General features: G+C 43.9%; 1 protein-coding gene and 1 long non-coding RNA gene across 3 annotated transcripts; one reads left to right on the top strand and one right to left on the bottom strand.

The window, feature by feature from the left end:
- The first annotated feature begins 6 nt into the window (after positions 1-6).
- Positions 7-8231, top strand: LOC141372082 (uncharacterized). 2 transcript variants are annotated; one of them, XR_012377407.1, is made up of 3 exons: positions 96-1240; positions 3553-5957; positions 6501-8231. It is a non-coding gene; the product is annotated as an uncharacterized lncRNA (long non-coding RNA). The 2 variants fall into 2 exon arrangements; XR_012377406.1 differs by having other exon boundaries at positions 7-1240; positions 3553-8231.
- Positions 8232-8695: 464 nt separating this feature from the next.
- On the bottom strand, positions 8696-13144 carry LOC141372081 (large ribosomal subunit protein uL16m). Its single transcript, XM_073890557.1, has 4 exons — positions 12986-13144; positions 12612-12677; positions 10525-10673; positions 8696-9324 (listed from the first exon to the last, which is right to left on the bottom strand). Exons 1-4 carry the CDS (start codon positions 13038-13040, stop codon positions 8839-8841), a joined length of 756 nt encoding a protein of 251 aa, XP_073746658.1. The 5' UTR covers positions 13041-13144; the 3' UTR covers positions 8696-8838.
- Between the last annotated feature and the right edge of the window lie 3474 nt (positions 13145-16618).

Raw genomic sequence — 16618 nt, 5'->3', positions numbered from 1 at the left:
CGTCAGCCTTTCCCAGAGAGTAGCTGCCCTTCCTCCCTTGGTGTGCCTTGCATGGATCTGGCTCACATGCTCTCTCCCCAAGAACCCACACTTGAAGACAGTTCTGCAGGGTGGATGCGTTGCCCAGTGTTGCTGCTAGACTTCTCCTGGACGGAGCTCATGATCCTTTCAGATGTTACACTTGACTCCTCTGTTCTTTAGAAACCTGTTCACTCTCTTCCACAACATTAACGAAGACCACCCCCCCTTTTCTCTACTGTGAACCCAGTGCTGTGCTGATCTCCATGCAACATTACCTCCTATCTTAAGGAGCACCTGTTGTTCCTACTTATAGATGAAACTCTTGAGGGTCAGAGGTTAAGTAATTGGCTTCATGGCACCTAGTAAGTATAGGATTGGGATTTAAATTCAGATTCCTATCATGCTCTTTCCCCCACACCAGCATATTTACCCCTCTTCCAGTGTCCCTGTTGCTTGAGAACTTCTCAGCTTCTCTGCCCATTGTGGTAGCCAGCTCTGGTGGCTTGTACTTTTTAGACTGTTCTTTTCTGACTATTCTCCTGGGCTCTGATAATTTTGTTCTTCAGTTCTTTGATTTTCTTCCAACTTTACCTATTGCTTGTGCAGAGATTCAAGGAGTTGGGAAATTATTTCACCTGATGAATCCAGGCTGGCTCACAATAGGACTGCCATCCTGCTTTCTGATCCCCAATCACTGGACTGGGTCTGATGGATGGGCGTATGCTTTAGGGGAAAGAAAGACAAGTTTGAAATTAGGACTATTTGAAAACATACACTTCTTCTTGAAAAGGAAAAACTGGTCTCTTGAAACCTTGGCTTGTTGCCTCTTAGAGACTCCCTGGTGGTTGCTTTTTTATCTGTCCACATGTGCAAGACTTAGTGTGAGTCGAGAGCCCACAGAAGCTCCATATTTCCATCTGCTGGTCTTGCTAGCCAGGAAGTCCCTTAAGATATATAAAATATCCTAATAGAATGTCTTTATGTAGATCTATAGTCTTATTTGGGTTGATAAGAGGCTTTCAATGTAGAGGTGAGAGGGGTTGGGTTTTGGATGAATTGTTGTTTTTTGTAATAATGGTTTGTTTGTTTCTCTTATCCTCTCCAGAAATTGATAATTATCATTGTGGTAGTAGTGGTGTTGCTGGGCATTTTAGCATTGATTATTGGACTTTCCGTTGGGCTGAAGTAATGGCGGCCCGAGTGGTTGCTGCACTGAAATGTAAGTAAATGGAAGGGTCTTGGGGATTCTGGATTGGCTCCCTCTTGAGAAATTGGCCTGGGATTTCACATGGCAGTGCTCCTCCCTTGGACACACTGAGCTCTCTCAGACTTTCCATCACCTGTGCCTTCTTTCATCTCCTTGAAATACTCTTCTGGGCTTCTGGTGCCAGGGAAAGTTCTCTTCGGGGCCGGGCTCCTGTTGGTTCCTCTCCTGGGGACTCTGTCCTAGCTCTTTGCCTTCTACTGTGTGTTGCCACCTGTCCTGGCACACCTGAGCACCACATTTTCGCTCCTTTTGCTTGGAAAGCATGCTCCTAATTGGGTACAATCTATGTCCTGAGTCTGGTACAATCTATGTCTTCTGAATTCTGGCTGACTTTCATGGATGTTGGGCTTGCTTTCCATACCCTTTTTAGTGTAAACAAAGCTTTGGATTGGAGTTTGGGGTGGTGGGGTTTTGTTTGTGGCTGATGGGTTGGATCTTGAATGATATAGCAGTTAACATTTTTGAGTGTTGAGTTGTGCCAGACCGTGTATTGAACACTTCATACACACGTCCTTGAGTCCCCACAACACCTTCTTGAGGTAGGTACTGTTGTTTATCATATTTTACAGACGAAGACACTCAGGCTTAAAGAGATGTTAAGTCACAGGGCCAAGTTTGAACACACAGCTGATGGTGGGCCTAGGAGAGTTCTTTCTTACATCTTAGCTTCTCTTTATAAAACCAGGTAGCCATTTATCATTGTCTACAAAGTCCAGAGAACCTTGAAGGAGAGTAAGTTTAAAATTTAGGCTATTAATTTCTTTAAATATGGTAAAAAGAATAGAGCTGACCACTGAGTCAGGGCTTCATGTGCATAGTAGCAGCACAACAGGAATGATCTAATTATTGGCACTGTTTAACACTTTTGTGACTTCTTAAATATTACTTTTCTGAATAAAATATAGGATGTAATATTAACAAAACATATAAAACACAGGAAAGGTGAGCTGAATTAATTTTTAATGTTATTGCTGATGACCTTGTGGCACGTTCACACATTGAGACATGGTTTCACAGACTTCAGACTACATTATCGATGGTTTTAGATCCAGTTCAAAAATCCTATGCATCATTCCACATCACTGAAATCTTTTTGTAAATCTAATTTTCAACACAAGATTGTGAATATACTTTCAATTATTTAATACTTCCCCAAAGTTGGAGTTTTGTGATTACTGTGTTACTATAATTAACAGTATAACCAACCTCTATTTTTCTCATTGCTCTTTTCTCTTATGAATTCAGAGAAGTCAGGTTGCTGAGGTAATAGATACCAATGTCTTTAATACTTGACACATACTTCCATCTTGGTACCGAGACCTTATTCTTCTCTTCATTTCTGCTTCCATGTGCCTCTTCTTCCTCCTTCCTCCTCCCATGTGACCAGAGGGTCTCGAAGTCAGATATTTATAGCACTAAACATCAACTTCTTCTTGAGAATGTAAATGAATTCCTTTTTTTAATGAGGAGACTAATTAATGTATTGTTTTTAGTTGACTTACCTGATCTCCAAAATGCTGTGTCGTCGCTGAGCAGTGTTGGGCTGTTTACTGTAGTGTGTTTCATAAAGTTGGGACTGGTTGCTGCTTTTAGGTCTGGACCACCCCACCCCCCACTGTGGCCTGAGGGCAAGAGGTCTCTGAACAGGAGGGAGGGAAGACAGCCTTCCTTTGACTCCCCAGTTGTGTGCCAGGTACTGTTTTAGGATAGTGACGTTGTCCGCATTTTCAGATTGGAAACTCTTCTGAAGCACAGTGAAGTTAATAAACTTGCCCAAGCCTACCCAGCACTTAAGATGGAGCAGCCATGATGACCCTGAGCTTTTCTTTATTCTTTTCACCGTGTAAGAGAAGTGCGGAGTAGGGGAGTAACGGAGAAGATTCAAATTCTGGAACTTGTATTTGAAAAGTGCTGATGAGGTCCTCGTAGAGAGAACGGGTACCTTTTGTGGATCGACTGTGCCACCCCCTGGCAGGTCCTTCCACGGGAATGTGACAGCCTGTGCGAAGGATTATAAAAAGCCCAGGGATTTATTTTTAATACGGCTTTTTGTTTCTTTCACGACAGGATATTTATTCCTGGGTCCTGTCTTGGGTTTGTCTACAGGATTTCTCAGATTTACTGTTGACTTCTCCGTTGCTCTCCTTTTTGCAGTGATGTCTGATCTTCCGTCTCCACCTTCTAGGTTTGTGCCTGCGTGTTAATGTTGTTCCCCACCTCCATCCTGTGTACTGATCAGCTCCTCCTTCCCCTGCCTCTCCTAGAACCTGATTTCACTCCAGCCTGGTGTGGCCACCCTTGTCTTCAGATGGGAGCAGAGTTTGAATGGACTTCCTGAGAGAGAGTGCGACCTGTTCCTTTGTTTCCTTGTAACCGTCCTTGGACCTCACCCAGCAAACAATTTAGCCCCAGAGGAAGCTAATCTACCTGATGCAACCCTGAGTTCTCCTCAAAACCTTCTCCTGCCCCACCAACTCTGAAGTGCCTTCTCTCCCAGACAGTAAGAACCAACCCAGCTTCTCTTTATTCCCTCTGAATGTGTCAAATTATGCCTTGCACCTTGGAAAGCCCATTCCAAACCTTCCCAAGGTGCTGTATTTTCTACCTCATGGAGTGTTCTCCTCCCAGAAATTGCAGTGTATTTTGTAGGGGGTTATCGTTAACCACACAAAGGGATTCTTCTAAGTGTGGCAACAATAAGGCTTGGCTTGAGCCTTCTACTTGGCAGGGTCTTGGTCCTCACAGTTTATTGTCCCTATGTCTTGAAAGTATGTGGAACTGGCAGATGTCATTTTGGTCTTAGAAGCTGACTTGTTTGAAGTTCAATTTTAAATTAAGCTCTTAGTTTGTTCAGCTTGGGGGCCAACTTCAATCTTTATGTTGTATTCTCTCATGTTTACTCAAGGAGGCACCAGCATGATATGGTTGTCCTAGGTTACCATTTGTAAAGGCTGAGGGTATGAGATATTGGTTTCCCTCTCTGACTCTTGGAAACTGGCTGTTCTCCATTGGAATGATGCTTTGTGGAGCCATTGCCTTGAGGTGATAAATAACCAGGCACTTAAAATTGGGCCAGGGACAAGGTGCTTGAGTCTCAGGCTCTGGAAATGCTCAGATTGGTGCGAGTATTCAGTCACTCATTTCATATATTCCAGATGTATTTTTATAATCGTGTGTGAGACAAATATATGTATATATTTGCCCATGTCTCTCAGGAAGTAGGAAACTAGAAATGGAGAATATTATAACCTCAAAACAAACAAACAAACCCCTTGACCTGGGCGGAAAATTAGGTAAGAGACGTTTGCTTATCCGCAAATGAATCATAGTAGAAATATGATCAGGTGTCATTGAGAAACCTTGTTTTCTGGTGAGTACTGGGACAATCATAGATCTTTGCGGTGAGGACTAAGTTGACCCCCTTAAGTTTTTCTGCTTAGCAGACAGGTGTGACAAGTTTTGGCATCTCTCCCCACTGCTGCATAGGTGAGGCTTGTCCTGAGAACATCCCACAGCAATTTGAGATCATTCCTGAGGCCTTTAGGATGATCCTGTCTCCAGGGCTGAGTCAGCTGGGGGAGACCGGGGACTACTGAGTAGCCGGTATTGCTACCAGGTTAATGAGCTTGACAGGTTCTTTGTCTCCCCCAATTCTTGTCATGGAGGAAGCAACAGCCAGGAAATAATTTCAAGTGTAGTGACTATGCTGACCCAGTGGTGAGCCCCTTAGATTCTCCGCCAGTCTCCCTGATGTATAGTTTAGCTTTAACTTTCAAGGATAGGGTGAGCACCTAGTCCAGGGACTACCCCTTGGCTTCCTTTGCAAAGGCTATGTACTCCATCACTGCTCAGCACTCAGACAGAGCCTCTTACCCATGGCTATGAAGTCGGGACAGTGGACAGGCTCCAGCAACAAGGGAAGACAAGCTCTAATCACAGGGCTTTGTTGAGCCCTGGGGCTTAGTTTGGAATACAAATGAAGGTTTTTTTTTTTTTTTTTCATTTGTATTTTTTAAATGTAAACTTGATTATTTTTTTGAAATTTAAAAATAAATTACTTTATATTGATTGTGAAACAGTTCTGGCTCTATTTCCCTGCAAAATAGTGGTTGGGTGCCACCATGTGGTGGTTTTTGTTTAGGTTTTGGAAAAAGGGTTAAAATCCTTTTTAACCATGTGCCAGACCAGATGGAGCAAAAGTTCTAATTTTTGAAAATGGTTTAACTCTCAAAGAATACATTGAACTACATTTGACTTTCAGGTTTAAGGTACTCCCACCAGGAATTTGGTTCACTCGTCGTGGGTATCTGGCTCTAGGAGAGAAAGGGGATAACTCTCATGTGATGGGATCCAGAAGGCAGAACAACATACTAAACACCCTTAGAGATTGCTGTTGATCTAATTTTGAATCTCTCGCCTGAAAGCAATGCTTCTATTCACATCCTGGGTTCTAGAAGCCAGATCCATCTCCCTTTCCCTTCACATCTTCCTCCATGTCTGGATCCACTTTTGTCTTCCTTCCCTTGCAACTCTGCACAGTGACGCTGCTTCTCACATGCTTTTTCTTTCCTTGTCTGGTTGAGCAGAAGAAGATCATGATCATGATCTGCTGTATTATCCTTGCGATCATCTTAGCTTCTACCATTGGGGGCATATTTGCCTGAAAAAGGTGAGCCAGCTGTGGGGAGGGTGGGAGGTACTTTCACTTACGTTTATGTCCAGAGGGCATTTGTTGTTTGTAGCTGGGTTCCCCAGATTTGGGTGGGATTAGGTGGTAGAATAGATAAAGGCTGGAGAGAACTAAGGAAAAGTTTTCATAGAGAGAAAAATGTGTTAATAATGAGTTGGCAGTAGATGGGGAGGCAGGTGGCAGTCTGTTCCATAACCAGGGCTGGTAGCAGAATGCTCTGTTTAGAATGCTTTGTAGAAGGATGTTGATTTCCTGCAGCAAAATCTGGGCAGTGGTGTCTGCGAATGGCTAAAGGAGAAAGAATTAGTTCTTGCATTGGAAGCACCCCAAACTCCTTAGAAGGAGAGAGCCAGCCAGTAAATCCAGAGTAAATTAATTTCCTCTCTTTGAGGGTTCAGACTAGTTAGTGCAGACTCGCTGAGTAGACTCTTTGCCACTGCAGGGGAAGGACTTGGTGATCTTGGCTTCGGACATCCTGTTGTATAACCTGTGATTTTCTTCCCCCTCCGTTCTCTCCTGCAGTCCTCCCTGACGGAGCCTCGGTCGGCATTTTTCATCCTTCTTTCACTTCTGTGGTGCCATCACTTCTCCACTGCAGATTCCTCAACAGCTACTCCTCTTTCCATTATGAAACCTATGACACAGGGTGTCCAACAACCACCTGTTGAAAGTTATGCAAAGGTAGACTTAGGACAGTGCAGAACTGGGTCGGGGCAGGGCTGAAGGAACAGTTTGCACAGCAACATGAGACTGGTTAGGAAGATGGGTGTCCAGGAGGGCTGTGGGCTGGAGAATACGTGCCTGTCCAGGAAATAAAACAGAGCCAGGCAGGTATTGGAGCACACCCAGCTCATCAGCACTTCATTTTCTCTTTGATCAACACCAGGCCCTTGTTACGTCTGCTCTTCAGGTTCTTCTAGGTCTCACCTTTGACCAGCCCTCCATCTACTTCCTTCTTCAGGGTCTGATAGTCTGAAGTGAAGATGATCTAACCATAGGCGCCATGCAGGTCTTGCTCACAGCAGCATCCCCAATGCTTAGCACAGTGCCTGCCACTTACAGATGTTCAAGTATCAGTTGACTTAATTACCTGTAATTAAGCTCTGATTTCTGCTAACGGTTGAGTCCCTGGGTTTTACTCCGAAACCTTTTAAGGCATCAGTGGTAAATGGGTTTGTTAGTATCAGAGGCTGTGTGCAAATACCTGGGAAGGGGCCGATTCACTTATGCAAAAATAGGACAGGCCTCCCTTTACTGTGACATATAAGGTCCTTTTTTATGGGTGGTGTTGGAGTTGAGTCTCTCACTCTGCAAAGATTGGATGGCCCCAGGATTGGGGTTCAGTAACTCAGTGTGGATCCCAAACAAAAGAAACAGGTTTATACCACAAATGAACTCCCAACAGTCATCAGCACCATACTCGTGACCCGTAACAGAGATGAGAGGTCAAGTCAGAGAGGTGACAGGTGGCTACCACTCCCATCGTTTCTTAAGATGGTTCGTGGTGCTGAAACTGATTTTGTTGGCCAGCAATGTGTGTATAAAACTGTCCCAAACAATGGCCCCAATTCAAGGTTCAGATGTGTTCTAATGCAATCTAGTAATTATATTACAAGAGCTTCACTAAAAATACATTAAGAACCACCATGGACAACTCTTGAGGACCATGTAACTGTTTAGATATATTTGTACTTTTGAAAGTAGATTACTTTGTGGGACTTTTTAAGAAAGTGGGATTAAACTGGTAAGAACAGGTAACTATATTTGACCTTAGCCAAAAGTGGGATTAAAAAAAAAAAAGCTGGTATTTCAAGTCAGTGTGCTGTTTTCTACCCACTTTCAAAAGCAAATGGTTTACTATTTTTATCCATTTGTATTTCTTTCAGTTTTATAGGGGATAGAAAACTGCTGGCTAGCTCTGGAAGAGATGAATCTTGTTAAAGACAGACAGGAAGGTGGAACCATGGGGATCTGAAACACATGGGGCCTTTATTCATCCAACAGTACCTAGTTGAGTGCTGTGTGGCACACTGCACCGTCCTAGAACCTGCAGGGAAGCAAAGGTAGAGCCAAACACTCACCCTCCTCAGAGAATTTCAGACCTAGGAAAGGCCAGACAACAACCTTTATCAAAGTTCCTTGTGTTAAAAGGCAACGGTATGTTCCTTACCGTATTGTCCAACATCCCCCTTTGACTTCCAAGATTGAGAGATGGGTAGCTGGACATAAATAAATATCTGTTCAGTCAATTAACGTATGTACTGCTTTTTTTTTTGTGCTTTCCAAAAACTTTTGTAACTATTAAAGATAGCAACTAGCTCCTGTACTATAAAAGGTAGTACAGAATTCTCCCACTGTCCAAAAGTAGAGCATTCCTAAACTGAAATGATGTACAGTGAAAATTTGAGAAAAACAGGTACTGATGTAGCTCTTTGGTAAAAGTGAAGCAATGTGAAGCAGACTTTGACAGCAGGGAAAGCCGTGCAGATATTAAATCCAACTTACACCAGAGGTGGGAGATGGAAGCATTTGTTTCAGCCCTGAAGACATTAATCTTACAGCTGGGGAGAACTGGACCCCCTAACAGTCAGTGAAGCCAGCATCATAATCATTTAAGGATTAAGAATGACCAATGAAAAGTTACATCCTGAGGTGATACTCAAACTTTATTTGATATAAATATAATGCACTTAAAAAAAAATCAACAGATACTCTACAATTTTTCAGAAATCATTCACTCATATACTGTTCCTCGGTTAGATCTCAGAGCCACCCAAAGACTGTAAGGGTAGGCTGAGGGGAATCAAAATGTAGATTCTTTCTCTTGGTAGCCTTTGTACATTTATGTCTCCCATTCTCACTACACACGTTCAGGCATATAGAACTTGCCCCAGTACCGCCCCTTCTGGGTCAAGTCATACGGGCTCAGGACTTTCCGTATCCCAAGCATGTTGGCAGTGGCTATGCGCTCAAAGGTCCAGGGGTTTTGGTTGTTCTGTTCCCGTTCCTCCTGATCTTTCCGCATCTTCTCAAGAGTCTCACGGCTCACGGCCTTTGCTGGGAAGGGCAACTTGTGGGCAACCTGGTCCAGGAAACCTTGTACCTCTTTAAATTCACAACGCCCACCCACCTCTACTATGAGACGGCCAGCCTTCACAGGAGTCACGTAGTGATCAGTGGCACCTTTGCCTCCCCCCATGCGCTGTCCCATACCCTTGCGGGTGATGGGCTTGAAAGGGGCTGGTACTCTCCATAAAGCAAACATGTTCTTGGGGTCCATAGAGCGGTTGATTGTCAGGCGCATCATTTCAAAATGGCCCCAATGGAGGTAACCACCACCCAGTGCCTAAAAGTGGATGGAAGAATTAGAAATATGTGAGGACTTAGTTATCTTTTATGCACTCTTTTATAGTAACTGTAGCTTCAATGATATACATAAAAATAAAAAATTCTACTACGTACCATGGAGGAAAAGCCTAGGGTACAGTAATAAATGAAAACAAGGTGGACCCATTTCAATGGATAACCAGGGAAGGCCTTTTTGAGGAGGTGATATTTATTTAAAAGATTTTATTTGTCAGACAGCAAGTGAGCGAGAGAGAGCACAAGCAGGGGAAGCAACAGGCAGAGGGAGAAGCAAGCTCCCCGCTGAGCAGGGAGCCCTATGTGGGGCTCAATCCCATGACCTGAGCTGAAGGCAGACGCTTAACCAACTGAGCCACCCAGGCATCCCGAGGAGGTGATATATATTTATTATTATTTTTATTATGTTAATCCTACATCATTAGTTTCTGATGTAGTGTTCCATGATTCATTGTTTGCATGTAACACCCAGTGCTCCATGCAGAACATGCCCTCTTTAATACCCATCACCAGGCTAACCCATCCCCCCACCCCCCTCCCCTCTAGAACCCTCAGCTTGTTTTTCAGAGTCCATAGTCTCTCATGGTTCGTCTACGAGGAGGTGATATTTAAAGCTGAGACGAGAATGGCAGGAACTAGTTAAGGGAAAACACAACAGTTAAAGGCAGAGGAATGGCCTGGTGAGTGTGAGCAGAAGCCAGAGTGGCTGGAGTAGAGTGAGGGACAGGGTGTGGACATGAGAGGCTGCCAGGGGCTGATCAGCAGCCTGTGGGAAGGGCTGTAAAATAATCGCTCTGGCTGCCTAATGGGCAATCAATCCTAGTCCACACCCATTTGTGCAGCTACTGACATCAAGTCTCCAGGGAAGCTACTCTAGGAAGGAAACTGCTATCTCACATCCTAAGTCATGGATAGTTTTATTTTCACCAGAGGCCTAAGAAGATTTCATAGTCTGATTATAGGGGCCAATTAGGTAGCCTTCCTTCTCCTGTTTTTACGTAATTTTCACTTGACATGAAAAAGAAAGACACACAACTCAAATGTCTACTGGGTAGTGCACATCAGTTTAAACAGCAAATGGTGGCAGTTCAATAAAACCCGTAGAGGATGAGAATGAACTCCAAGGGCATGAGATTTTGCTAGTCCTGGCTTCCATCCTGCAGCTGCTTGACAACTCACTTACCAAGATTGCAAAACTGCCTTCTGTGAACTCAGTAGCTTCAGTAGAAGGTCCCCGGATGTCACTCAAGTTCTTAGGTTCCCTTCTCACTTTTGGCACGAGTGGTACCCTTTCAACAAATCTAAGCTTGGGCTTTTCAGGAATGGAAACATCTAAAAGGAGCACAGACAACCAAGAAGAAATAAAACCACACATCTCAAAGGATCCATTTTCTTCCTAGAAAGATTTATATCAATCAAGTGGAAATCTTAAAGTTACCACTGAAAAGTAATTTTAAAAGTACATTAGGTTTTTCCTGTGGATGCTTTTTTATTGACACTGGAATCTCTGGGTTATGATGAGTATTAATGGAGAGGTTTCTGAACCTTTGAAGATAATAAAGTTTTAACCTTCAAAGGAAATGCTCTCTGCCTAACACTAGAAAAGAGACCATCTGGGAAGGTACAGAGATTAAGACTGTCACAGATAACACTGGCTAACTTTTTTTTTTTTCCCAATGTTTACTAAGTGCTAGACATTGAGCTGAATGCTTGATGTGCAGTATCTCAATCTTTAAAACAACTTTATAACCCTGATAATTTTTTAAGGCTTCCCTTTTTAAAAAAATGTTGAACTTCTTAAAGTTTAACATACATAATCAAAGGGCCAAATAAAAAATGTACAAGTCAGGGAATTATCACAAAGTGAATGCAGAAACACACCCATATTAACGGTCACCCTGCTCAAGAAACAGAACATTAGGCAAGTACCATTTTAAATCTCCATTTTATAAAAGAGGAACCTGAGGCCCAGAGACATTTTATAATCTGGTCTAGGCCATCCACTGAAAACAGCAAAGCCAGACAGTATGACTTTTTTTTTTTTTTCCAAATACTACACAGCCTCTCTGGATGTTAACAGAGGTGGTAGAAAGAACACTACACTGTACATGAAAATATCTAAGTTCTGCTCTGCCACATTCTTGTTAGGAAACCTACAACCTAGGAATCCTCTGATCTATGGTGTATTTCTACAGGGGCTTTTCATGCTGACACCTGTAATTTCCTACAACGTGCAACAGCTTACTATGTTGAGGGCTGGTGGATTGAAATGCACGCCAGACACGGTACATCTTTCTCATATCGGACATTCTGACAAGTTGGGGGAAAAAATTATTAACTTCTAAGTCATTTAACATGTCTATGGTAAAAAAGGCATGGCTTTATCATGGAGTCAAATATAAAACAGGAATCTTCAAGGAAATACCAAATTATCAACTGGCTAACAGGCTTATAGAAACTGCCACCTGCTCTCCTCCACTTTTTTTTTTTCAAAGATTTTATTTTATTTTTTTAAAGATTTTATTTATTTATTTGACAGAGAGATAGAGAGCATAAGTAGGCAGAGGGAGAGGGAGAAGCAGGCTCCGCGGGGCTCGATCCCAGGACCCTGGGATCATGACCTGAGCCGAAGGCAGCCCCTTAACCGACTGAGCCACCCAGGCATCCCTCTCCTCCGGTTTCTATAATTACAGAGAAATTTAGTGATGCTGTCTCTCACCTCCAAATCCATATGTACTTCCAGAGCATTCAGTAGTTTCACAATTAGTTGTAGAAGATAAAACCCTCAGAGGTCAAGAACACTTTTGTATTTTTTTGTTTGCTTGTTTTTGTTTCTTAAGATTTCCAATATATTAAAGACATGGTAAATTATATTTACAAAATTGTGGTCTATCTCAACGTTTACATTTAACAAGTGAATGCTTTTCACATACAGTTATATGACTGCATACATGTAACATCCTTTAGGGAGAACATCAGAAGTTCAAATTTGATGGCAATTAGCCCCGGCTCGGGGTGGACCAGCGCCACACAGTGGGAGGCCATAGGGGAGATACCCCATTACACAGTTGCTCGTAACAGCAGGGACCTTTGTGGCTCTCTCGTTCTCTGCTATATCCCGACCGTTTACAACACTTCTTGGCATACAGCATGCCCCCGATACATATTCACTGAGCAACTGAACGGAGGAGAGGAAGCAGAAGAACTCGCCTACCGTCTTCCAGGTCCCATCAGAGAAAAGACAAACACGAAAGTGACACGAGTTCTCACCCTCAAAAGTCGGCACCGGGAGCAGCGTCTTTAGGCCAGCACTGGCGGGCAGGACGGCCCAAGAATCTACAAAGGCAAATCAAATTAAAATCCGAAAGCGGTTAAGACCTGGGCCTGGTACGACACAGACCAAAGTCAGTCCTGACGGAGTGCCTCGATGATGGGCCGCGGGTTCAGCTCAACGGGCTCACAGGCCCAGCACCAAGCCCCACCCCAAGGAAGCCAGCAGGGGTCTCCGAGCGTCGACCCCCCGCACGAATAACCGCGGCGGGGGAGCGCGGCCCCTACTCAGCTCTGCGGCAATGGTCGGCGGAGTCGGCTAGGCGCCGCACTCGGGGTGGGGAGGTCTTCTGAGGGACCGAGGGCCGCCTGACCTGACAGCCGCGCTCTCAGGAGCGGCGCTCCGGCTCGAGCCAGCAGCCGCCACATGACCACGCGAGTCCAGCCGCCACGGAATTCCCAAAGCAAACGCAGCGACTCCCTCGACTCGGCTGGGCCGGAAGTTACGTTCGCACGGGTCCGTTCCCCAGAGAGTCCCGGCGGAAGCGGAAGAAACCGGGCCGCGTCGCCTGCGTTCCCGCGCCGGCGTGTGCTAGCCACGCCCAGCGCCGCTTTAGGCTTCTGGACGTCTCCATACACAGCGGCGTCGCTTCCGGGATGCGGGCAGCGGGGTGGGGATTTCTGCGCTCTTCCTCGCTGAGCGCGGTGTTGGAGAAAGCTTGGCTGCCCTGAGCGGGTCGTGTGCAATAATCAGTGCTTTACGCCGCGTCTCTAGGGGGCAGCTCAGAGACATTAGGAAAAGCCTATTGACTGACCATTGAGCTTGTTGGCGGGCTTGCAGTTATGTTAGGCGTTCGGGGGATAAAGAAGTCGTGACACCCATTTGCAGATAACATACAGAGGGTCAAAGTATTTAACTTACTCAGGGTCACACAGCAGGAAGACGGTAAGATCAGAATTTGAGTCTGTGTCACTCCAGGGACCCCAGAGACTGGACTGTATCAAAACTTGATTATCAAGTTAAAATAATGCATGACTCTTCTGGGAGGATGTTGGGAAAGTGATTTTTATCGGTCTGAAACGTTTTAGCATTTAGAACGAGAGAGGTTCTTTCCCCAAGCTTCTAGGACACAAATGGGATTAACAAATTGAGACCGATGTCTGTTGCATTTAAATCACGCTAAATCTGTGTGTGGTCTTTCTCCAGAGATTAATTTTATAAATGGCAACAAATAAAACCTGTAATGCTTGCAAAGCTACTGGGAGAACTTTCTCTGTTTACAGTGTTAGGCACTTCTTGATTATCTGCACACTGAAGCTGTCTCAAAAGAGTTAATGGATTTTTTTACAGCCAACCATTTCTGTCCTTTTAGAGCAGTTCTGAAAGGGTTTAACTGTCCCGCCTCCCAAGCCAGTGTCAGATTCTAGACAGCTCTTCCCTGCTCCCTTCCACCCAAAGTGGGAGATCTGAATGTGCTCAGGCATTTAAAAATCTCAAGCTGAATATTGCGTAATTTTGTTTTGGATGGAAAGTAAAGTGTCAGAACAATCTCTTTGATTGGTTCTCTAAGTCTTTTGGTGCCCTCCCTCCTCAACTTCCACCTCGTTGTTTATTTTAAAAGAAAAAAGTGAACTCAAAGTTTTACATTTAAATAGTAACTATGACAAATGATGTCTGTTTTTCTTTGCAAGAGTTGTGCCGGCTACAATGGAGGATACAAAGAGGAAAAACCAGTGATCCTATTCTTTAGGAATTTATATTAGGTAAGGGCAATGTGATGAGCATACAATTGCTAATGTTGAGATATCAGAAGAGAAGTATGAATCAAGCGTTGTGAAAATGGTAGGAGGGACCTGAGGTCTTCCCTGGTCCCTGCAAATGATTTTCCCTCCTTCCGGTTCTCACAGCTCTTTATTTACACTTCTCTTCTGGTAGTTCCGTTGTATTAATTTGTAGGAAACTATTGTTCTGGGATGAAATGATTTGCCACACAGCTAATATGATACAAAGTAGGGATAAAAACCGTGCTGTTCTTACTTTTACTGGAACGGGTTTGCTAAAATCTCCCAAAAGTTGGTCTTCAGACCACCTGCATCAGATGTTACTGAGACCTTCATATAAATATAAGTATCTCGTCTCTACATACTAAGTCAGAAATTCTGAAGGTGGGGTTCAGGGATTCCTATTGTGAACTAAGCCCCATGGGTGATTCTAATGCCTAAGCAAAGTTGAGAATCAGTCCTCTGAGCACTTCGAAAATTTAAAAAAGCAGAGTAGAGCTGCAAAGCATTGTTTTTGGATCATCCAGGTCTATATCCACTGCGATTTGTATTTGTATTTTTTCCCATCTGTATGAAAGTTACCTGGCATCTCACTTCTTAATCTTTCTTATTTTAAAATCACGAGATAACAGAAACCTGTAGCCTAGCCTAGTTCCAGGTCTGGTTGTTGACGTAAATGGCACCCACACATTTGTTGTCTGTGTCTGTGTACGCGTATGTGTGCCCACTATCTCATTTTAATAAAAAGACTGGGTTTTTGCTTATCAGATTCTAATCATAATATCATAGTGTAATACGTCACCATGGAACTTACTCACCCCAGGAAGTCCACAGAACCTTCTCAAAGGGCTAGTTAGTATTAGCTTCTTCATCAGTTTAGCTTCCATATGGTGTAGATCATTTCTAAAAGCAATGATACTGACATGGTGTTTTGGAGTCCGGGAGCAAACAGGAAAGATTTCTTGAGATGTTTTCAGTGCAGAAAAGGTGGTTTTTGTTAAAGCATGGGGACAGGACCCGTGGGCAGAAAGAACTTCACTGGAGTTGTGAGCAGTGACTGAATATGTACCTGCAAGTTGGGAAGGGGTTAGGGATAGTGTCTCTAAGGTTTCCAGGAGCTTGAGGGGTCATTTACTACTGTCTAGTAAAAACTTAGTCAGGAGACCCTTCAAATGTAGATCAGTGAGCTAATGATGATTGCTGACATATCTTGAGGGTGTAGGGATAATATGAAAGGAGAGAAATGATATCCAATATTATGTTTATAACAGGCTGTTAAAACAGGATTGTGTCTGACTCAGCTTTGCCTGAAGCGCCAGTGTATGTGGTAATCCCCACATTCCAGAGTGAGGTGCTGGGCCTTCTGGACAGGATTGATTGATTGATTTTAGATTTTATTTATTTATTTATTTGAGAGAGAGAGAGAGAGAGAGAGAAAGGGAGAGTGTGAGCGATCAGGGGGAGGTACAGAGGGGGGAAAATCTCAAGCAAACTCCATGAGCTGAATGTGGACTTGATCTCAGGACTCTGAGATCATGACCTGAGCCACAACCAAGAGCTGGAACCTTACCGACTGAGCCACCCAGGTGCCCCCAGGCAGGACTTATAAAGGAGGTGGTAGGAAATGGCTTTATTATTCTTAGCTCTCCATTTTCTTTCAGCCTGTAAAAAGCACTGGGAAGATCAAGAAAAGAAGTAGAGACTGGAGATTACATTAAAGATTTCTTTGGACAGATTTGTTGGTATATTGTGAATTCCACTCTCCGTCTCTAATGGCAATGGATTGGGGTGCTCCATCAAGCTTAATAAGAAACATTTCAAGACCACTCAGCTTGATACGGGACCTCTGTTTGAGGGGGATTGATGTTTGGTAAAAGTCTATGTCTGGAGGTTTGATGCAAAGTAGAGGGCTGCCGTTGGGAAGTAGTTACATTTCCATTGGTGGTGGGTCAAAGGTGTGCATACCTTGTTCACCAGATGTGGACCCCCTTGCAGTGTGCCAGTTTTAGGGTTTTCTTACATCCCGTCTAACAGGAGCCCACCGAGGAGTAAGGACAAAGAAGCTGGAAGAGATGTGATGATGGATGTCCAGGACCTGAGGGAAGACTTGTATGCAACCAGCCAGTCATGCAGCAGAGATGAATTTGCATGCATCAGGGTATCCTCGGCAGTTAGGGTAGGTTGTGTGTGTGTGTGTGTGTGTGTGTGTGTGTGTGTGTGTGTGT

The sequence above is a fragment of the Callorhinus ursinus genome, unplaced genomic scaffold (genome assembly GCF_003265705.2).
Source record: "Callorhinus ursinus isolate GAN/ISIS: 27379988/994484 unplaced genomic scaffold, GSC_fseal_2.0 scaffold807, whole genome shotgun sequence".
Lineage (NCBI taxonomy): Eukaryota > Metazoa > Chordata > Mammalia > Carnivora > Otariidae > Callorhinus > Callorhinus ursinus.
The sequence above is the reverse complement of the archived record's forward strand: the minus strand, read 5'-3'. Positions and strand labels throughout refer to the sequence as shown.

Excerpts from the sequence above, each read along its gene's own strand:
- LOC141372081 (XM_073890557.1), bottom strand. The coding sequence starts at position 13,040 with ATGTGGCGGCTGCTGGCTCGAGCCGGAGCGCCGCTCCTGAGAGCGCGG. Across the intron at positions 12,678-12,985 it reads CCTGAGAGCGCGGCTGTCAG|ATTCTTGGGCCGTCCTGCCC; the intron begins GTCAGGCGGCCC and ends TTGCCTTTGTAG. Across the intron at positions 10,674-12,611 it reads CCCGGTGCCGACTTTTGAGG|ATGTTTCCATTCCTGAAAAG; the intron begins GTGAGAACTCGT and ends TGCTCCTTTTAG.